The sequence below is a fragment of the Emydura macquarii genome, unplaced genomic scaffold (assembly GCF_026122565.2).
Source record: "Emydura macquarii macquarii isolate MOO-44397 ecotype Brisbane River unplaced genomic scaffold, CSIRO-AGI_Emac_v2 contig_3235, whole genome shotgun sequence".
Taxonomy (NCBI): Eukaryota; Metazoa; Chordata; order Testudines; family Chelidae; genus Emydura; species Emydura macquarii.
The window spans coordinates 410149-417894 of record NW_027133372.1 but is presented as its reverse complement, the minus strand read 5'-3'; the positions used below and the strand labels follow the sequence as shown (position 1 = coordinate 417894).

At 57.6% G+C, this 7746-nt stretch overlaps 1 protein-coding gene across 1 annotated transcript; it reads right to left on the bottom strand.

The window, feature by feature from the left end:
* On the bottom strand, positions 1 to 7273 carry LOC137142627 (glycine-N-acyltransferase-like protein 3). Its single transcript, XM_067532022.1, has 6 exons — positions 7099 to 7273; positions 6304 to 6436; positions 4574 to 4681; positions 4128 to 4248; positions 3579 to 3699; positions 1 to 2704 (listed from the first exon to the last, which is right to left on the bottom strand). The coding sequence occupies exons 2-6, from the start codon at positions 6379 to 6381 to the stop codon at positions 2284 to 2286; spliced, it is 849 nt and encodes a 282-aa protein (XP_067388123.1). The 5' UTR covers positions 6382 to 6436; positions 7099 to 7273; the 3' UTR covers positions 1 to 2283.
* Positions 7274 to 7746: the final 473 nt, after the last annotated feature.

Genomic DNA, 7746 nt, shown 5'->3' with positions numbered 1-7746 from the left:
GGGTGGGTGCTGGGAGGGGTGGGGCTGCCCCAGTTTGGTACCCGCCAGGAGCAATGCAGTCAGTATCTGCAGCAACCCAGTGTTGCATATGTGCCTTAGCTTGAACCCAAGCTGAAGGCAGAGGCCATGTTGGCAAGAACCGCTGCCTCAGTACCCCCAGCTCTCTGGGCTCCATCATGGCTCGCCCTCCTTTTGTCTCTGTGTCCCTCTGGGAGCTCCTGGGCTGCTGAGTCTCTGCAGTTATCACAAACACAGGCACCTCCCTCGCACCCCACGTCGCTGTTCCAAACTGCAGCCAGGCTCCACCCATGTCTGCCAGGTGGCCAGTGCTAAGTCACTGGCAAACTGCAGTGAAGGTTGCCTGGAGATGTCACGTGGCCCTTCCAAAACGTCAGGCCAAGTAAAACTCTCACATCTGAAAACCAGGCAATGAGGAGTTGAGGTGCACGCTCACGGTCCTAAACTCTGCCCCCTGAAGCTGCCAAGAGCTCCTGAGCCCCAGCTGACCTCAGTGTGTTAGGTGTCACTGTATTGAACGGTGGAGAGCTTAGCTGGCACAGCTTGGCAGAGCGGAGACTGACGAAGTGGTTTAAGGGGAGCCGTTCCCCTTGGCGGAGGTGAGCCCCTCTTCCTACCCCAAAGGTGAGTGATCAACGGAAAGTTGCACTGTACCCTGAGAGATCTAGTTTGTCTCATTCCAGTGCTGAGCTGTGGACGTTGTGTCACTAGGGGGTAAGGATAGGATTATGTCACCGAAGTCATGGATTCTGTGACCTCCATGAAATTTTCCGCTTCATCCCCGGGGCAGTGGGGCTGGAGCTGTCAGCTGGCGGGGTCAGTCCAGGGTTCCAAGATGCCATGGGTGGGGAAAGAGGCTCCGATACCCCCTAGAGGGACAGGATCACGTAGAACCCAGCACACCTGCAGGGCGATGAGGAAAAGGGGCAAGGACCCCCAGATTCTGGAGCACACAAAGAGGCAGTGAGATGTGCTCAGACACCCCCCCAGCAACAGCTACCCCCCAGATCCCCACACCTGCACAGATGCAGGGACAGGGCTCAAAGCCCCCTAAAAGTGAAGGAGACCCCAGATTTTGCTTCACAGGAGGAGGACTTCAGACACCCCTAGAAAAACAGGTCTCCCTGATCCTACGGCACATATGAGAGGGAAGAATGTGGGGGTGACAGATACACACCCATCTTCATCCCCTAGGATCTCCTCATAATCTCTTCCTTTGCTGCAGCCCTGATCTCGTCTACCCGTGACCCCCGCCTCTTAAATTCTCCTCCCAGCAAGCATTCACATATGTCACCTACGGATTTGCAACTAGTTTAAGCAGCTTCTGAATCATCTGCAGTCCTGCAAATACATTGCCCCCAAGGCCCTTCATAATAATATTACAAACCCCTATGGCAGAGGCAGATTGTAGGAGCAGGAACGGTTTGTTCTCAGGCTTCTGCCGAGGGTTGGATTATTAGTGCTGTAACACCAGCACCACCATCCACCACCCCGGCATTCTCCTTGAGGCACACGCACAGGGTCTTGGAGCCGTGGCTGGCTGGCATGTAGCTTTACTGGATGGGAGATGATTCCAATTGCTAAGAAGTCTGAAAGCTGAAGAAGGGGGCTGAGAAGGAATGTTGGGCTGGGCGGGGGGGGGCTGCTATGTCTATAGGGCTCAGGGTAAGTTCCACCCAGGGAGGCTGGTTATGGGGCTGCAGTGGCTGGCCCCACGAGTGTGGCCCTACCCAATTCATGGCTGTGAAAAACGTCTCAGGGACCATGAAACCTGGCTACTGTAGGGGGATCGCGGGACTGCCACCCTCACTTCTGTGCTGCAGCTGGCAGAGCGCTGACTTTAGAGCTGAGCTCCCAGCCAGCAGCCGCTGCTCCCAGCAGCAACGCAGAAATGATGGCAGCAATACCGTGACCTCCCCACAGTAATCTTGCAAACCTCTCCCACCCTGACCCTATTTTGGGTTGGGCCCCCCACGGTTTCAACAAATTTCAGATTTAAATATCTGAACCCGTGAAATTTAGGATTTTTTAAATCCCACGACTGTGAAATTTGCCAGGATAGACCGTGACTGGGGTAGGGGCCTGTCCATGGGGCTGAGGCGGGTTATGGTGCTGGAGAGAGGGGAAATGTTTCTAGTTCCCCTGGGCTCCGTACTGAGCCCTGGATTCTCCTGGCCACCCTGTTGGCCCTCAGCCCTGCCCAATGGAAGTTGCTGAACCACAGGACTTTGGTAGGGAGCAGTGGCTGGTGCGGGACTAGGCTGCTCAGGAAGGGATCATCACTGGCCCTGGGGTGTGGATAATGATGTAGCACAGGCCAGGCTGGCGCCAGAAGCCCTGGCTCTCCTGCAGCCTCTGTGCGCGGTGGTTGTCCGGGGACACGTGACTGTAGGTGGGATAGCCTCGTGCATGCATCTGCTTAGCCATGACTTTGCTCACCACCCGAACGTAGCCGTGCCCGCGGTGCTGGGGCAGGGTGTAGCCGTGCACCATGGCACCAAAGGAGTCTATGAGGCACCAGCTGATGGGGTGGCAGGCGGTGTCCAGGAGGCAGGAGCTGGGAAAGCAGCAGATCAGGTCAGACAGGTACCGCCGGCTCTGCTCGGTCCCCCCGTAGGGCCACGTCTCGTTCAGCAGGTCTGCATGGGAGACGTCCAGGGACGAGAGCCTCATAGCAGAGTCCAGTCTGGGGAGCAGAGAGGGGCAGGCTAAAGCCAGGGGAGGGAGGAACTGGCTAGGTCAGGGGTGGGGTATGGGCTAGGGGGTCTTTCCCCTGTAGATGGCACCACTTACGATCTGGCCCCAGGTCTGGGGGATTGAAGGCTCAGTGGGACAGGGAACATGGGGCCTTTCCCCTTGAGGGGGCGGCGGCTCCAATATGGCCCTGGGGCTGGGGAACTGGCTGGTTCAGGGAAGTGGGGAATATGGAGCCTTTTCCCACTAACGTGGTAGGAGCAGCACTGTGTCATGTCTCTGCTTAGTGGGTTGTAGTGGGGGCGTCTCCTTCCTTGTGGAAGCTTCTCCCCATTCCCAGGGCGCCCCCGGGAGCCTGACTCCTCACGGGGCACCAGAGTGAGTCTCCCGTGACTGAACAGGCTTTCGGGGGGGAAGATGCTCCTGCCCCGGAGGTGGGGGACTCCCTGTTGCTGGTCTGTCCCACCCCAGAGATTTGCTCCACTATTTGCCCCACCTGGCTTTGCAGGATGTCATATTATCACCTGTGCTGTCTATTGTCCAACCCAGCTTTGCTCCCCTGGCCCCCCGAGTTTTTCTGAAATGACTCCTCTTGTTTTGAGGTTCCTTATATGGGGGCTGAAGCGCATCCCCCTCTGCCCCACACCCCCCCATGCCTGAGCTCTCCAGTGACTGCGGGGACCCGGAGCAGCCAGAGCGCAGGCCATGCGGGCAGTGCCAATCCCAGTGAGACGCTGCCATTGACAGGCCCCTGAGCCTGAGGCCCACATGGCATGAGGAATGGGTCCAGCTGGCCAGTTCAGGGCCTTCTAGTAAAGCTGTGCCTCCCCCGACGCCAAATCCCTGGGCCCCAGGCAGACACTGACCGGATCTCGGGCATGGTGCTGGGATCTGGGTGGAGGTAGGTGAAGAAGTTGCACACCTCCAGCTGCCCTCCTGCGGCCTTGGCAATTTCCCTTGAGGCCATGTGCAGCCCATCCTGGAGCCCTGCAGGGGCGACGACAGGCCCTGAGAAGTGCCCCTGACTGGGGAAGGTGGGTGTGAGGGGCCCAGCCTGGCATGTGGGGAGGAGAGGGGACCAAGCCAATCCACCGGCAGGCAGGTCTCACAAAAGGGGGCCTGCATCAGTTGAGCCAATACCAGCCCCTTCGGAGGCCATGGGGAACGTGGGAGCAACCCAGGGGGCCTGAGGGCTCAGGCTGGCACTGTAGGAGGCTGCTGGGGTTTGCCCCAGTCTGTCAGGGGAGATGCAGTGGCTGTGGGACTCGGGGGAAGGCAGCCCCACACATTACTGTACATTACCAGCAGCCTTGAGGCGATGGTACTTTAGGGGGCTCCTGGGATTTTTGTCCAAGACAGGAGATATGTGCTCAGTTGCAGTGGGGCTCTTCCCAGTGCTGTGGATCCCACATTACCGTGGATGTGGAAGGCCTGGTCCCAATTGACGGCGCTGCTGAGCAGAGCCTGGCAGGCACTCAGGTCCCGGTAATACGCCGCGTACGTGTTGGTGTAGAAATCAGAGTCGTCTGTTGCCACCTGTCAGGGAGACACGGAGCTGAGTTGGGAACTCCCAATGAACAACTGCTTTGTCTGGCCCCCCGAGCCAGCCTGGCCCCGCCCTGGGACCCCCTAGAGGGGAAGGGCCCAGGATCCCAATCTCTGCCTCCCCAGCGAGCCTGGGGCCCGCTTGGACCTGTAGAGGGGAAAGGCCCCAGATCCAGATCTCTGCCCTCCCGAGCCAGCCAAGCCGCCAGATCAGAGCCAGCTCCCCTTCGAGGGGAAACACCCCCATATCCCATCACCCACCCACCCCAAGCTAGCCAGGCCCCCCCATTGCAGCACAGTGGCTGAGGGGCGGCACCTGTCTGCGTGACCGGGTGAGGACGGCTGTGAACTCTGGCCACGAATCCACCAGCACCTCGTGCCCAGCTGGATTCCTGCGGTTTATGTTCATCACGACGCCATGGACCTGCCAGAGACACCGGGGGTGGGGGTAGGGGCTGTCAGAGCCAGGGGATGGGCAGCAGTTCCCACTCTCATGACTCTGTCAGAAATCTCCCAATTTTTATCAGCTGGTTTCAAGCATCTTGGGAGAGATTTTTGCCCATCTCCAAAATGGCCGCCTTCACCCATGCCCGCCAGTGGGGCTGACACCCCAGGCTGCCCTTCGTTAGGATGGTCACATGTGACGAAGTGGGAATTTTTTGGACTGTTTTTATGACTCTTATGTGTGCCTCAGTTTCCCCGGGTGAAGAAGGGACTACGTTTGATCCCAGGGCAGACTAAGAGATGTGAGGGGTGGGGGTCACCTCCCAGGCTGACTGGAATGAAAAGAGTCATTAAGGAATTGCCTGTACTGACCCAACTCAACGCCCCAGTGACGGATGCAGCCAAGCGCAGCTTGAGGACAAAGGGCTGGGAGGTGCGATGTGGGGGGAGGAGGGGGCTTTCCCCTGGGAACTGACTGAGGGAGGAGGTCAGTAAGAGACAGAGCCTGAACAATCACTACGGCTTGTGGCTTGGCCAGCGTGGGCCAGGGTTGAACCTTTAGGTCCGGGCTTAGGGACTCCCCATGCCATGTACCAGCAAGCTAACGAGCCCTGCTCTGGCTGGAGAAGCTGCCCCGTGTCACTGCCAACACAGGCTGCGGAGCAGGGTTGCCAACCGTACATAAACGTACAGCCAGTCAGTAAAAAATGTACAATTTTAGCACTGTCCATAAATCAGTAAGTAAATGACAATGTGCGTGAAACTGGATAGAAATAAAACACGTTGTGTTTGGACAGTGATTGTCATTGTTCAGAATCACTTCTTAGCTCATAAAACTGCACTGCCCGTGACTTTATCCATTCCCTGTTCTCTGTCATCGCACACGCCCAAAGAACCCAAGTGAGCAATTACTACAGCTAAAGCAATGGTGTCCTGCCGAATTCCTGTGCACAGCATGTAGTAGGTGAGTGCACACTTTTGTGACGTTGTGTATTGGCGAAGGTATTTTTAGTGATGTCAGTACAAAGTTTACCGTGTCAGGTAAAAAAAATCAACGTCAGCTCTTCAGGTCAGTACAAACTAAAATGCCAGGTTGGCAGCCCTGAGGAGCCCGGGGCCCTGGAGAGGGTGAATGTCTCTGACCAGGCGTCTGCCTTGGTTGGACAGAGCTCACCCGCCCCAGGGTTTATGCTCTTGATTTGTGGCCTCCGGGTCTGGTGACCCTCAGCATGGGGGAGGGGAGAAGGGGCTGGTGATGACCCTTCCCCCATACACTTGAGGCCTGGAGCCCTGGAGGGAGGCAGATCTACCCAGCTCTCTGACTGGCTGGCACGGAGCCTGCCGGCCACGCTGGGCGAGCAGCAGGAATCGGTGCTGAGTTTGGGAGATACGAGGGGTGAGTGGGGAGGGGGTGGCTGGGAGAAAACCCAGCACCTGTGGGGAGGGACCTGCACCCCATGCTACCCCCTGACCCAGGGATTGGGGCTTGCCCCCAGTCAGCCCAATCTCTGCCCCATCACCCAGGGAAGAGAGAACTTTCTGTCCCGCTCCCATCCCTGTCCCAGGAAGTGGCATGTGGGGGAAAAGACGGATCCACATCACTGGCAAGGTCTCAGGCAGGCTCCTCCGTAGCATCCCCTCCAGCAGCCGCAGCTTGGCAGAGCAGCTCAGGAGCAGCATCCTTGGTGGGGATGGGCCCGTGGCAGATGCCAGCAGGGATGAGGCAGCCAACACCCTATGGGGGAGAGACCCATCAGTTCCCTGCGACCATCCCTCAGCCCCACACATCTCCTGGGAGACACGGAGGTGTCAGCAACCGCCCAGCTCTGCTGCAATAACAAATGCTATGGGTAGACCCTACAATAACATACCAGTCTGGGTGCAGCCCCTATGATCATGAGACCCTACAATAACAAACTAGTCTGGGTGCAGCGCGTGTGCCCAGCGGAGAACCCAATGTCCATAGGGGTTGTTCATGATATGGCACCAACGTCATATTCTCGATGCAACATTTCCTGCGGATTCTCCTCATCCCCCTAAATATCGGCACATCCCTGCAGTTCATATTTGAGCTTTTCAATCTAAAGTTCACGTTTGAGGAGAATTTGCACAAGTGGTGCTTGGATGTTCCCAGAGCCCAAGGAGTGCTGGGTCAGGACCTCAACTGAGTGAAATTTCCCTTGTAAGGGGCAACAAATCTTCACAACAATTTTTTCACACAATTTGCTAAGCTGTGTTTGTGAGAGTCGAGACCCCACAATAACAAAGTGGTCTGGGTGCAGCCACCCTACTCACAAGAGACCTACAGTGACATCTCCTGGCTGGTTGGTTGTGGCCCCCAACCATGCCAGGGCTGGTCTGGGCAGGGCTAGCACAGCCCCAGTAGCTCCCACTCACCTGGACAGTCTCTGTGCCGGAGTAAGGAGCAGCCCTGGAGAAGACGGGCGGACCGGGTGTCCCTGGGGCAGTGATGTCTATGCCTGGCAGCGGCTTGTCTTCTCTCTGCTGGGTCTCTCCCTCAGGGCTGCTCCAGCCTCTTATCCCCGAGCGAATGAACCATTAACAGAGTCTGTGCGGCCCAGAGTTGGGGCAGTTATGTCACTGCAGCCGCAAGGCATGATCAGGCTCCTTTTGTGTACAAAGAGGGGTGAGAGCATGGGGGTAGGCGGACTGGGACTGACACAGGAGGCAATGCACTGCAGGATATTTGAGACCCAGCCTCTCCGCACAGAGGGCGCTATAGGGAGCGGGGCTGGACCCCCCGGTTTCTGTTTCAGCTACTGAACTGTTCTCTCGTCACACAGGATGACATGAAGCTGCTTCCGAGCAAAGCTCCCTGGAAAATCCCTCTGTGGTGAAAGTATTTGTGGATTCCCAGCATCCTGCAGCCGGGCCTGAGCCAGCGGAAAACAAACACCAGCTGGGATCCAGCACAGGCAGCTAGGGGGCCCGCAACCGGAACACACAATGGGGGCAGGGACCCCTGCAATCTATTCCCAGCTTTGCCACTAAACTGCCGTGTGTCCGTGGGCATGTGCCTTGTCC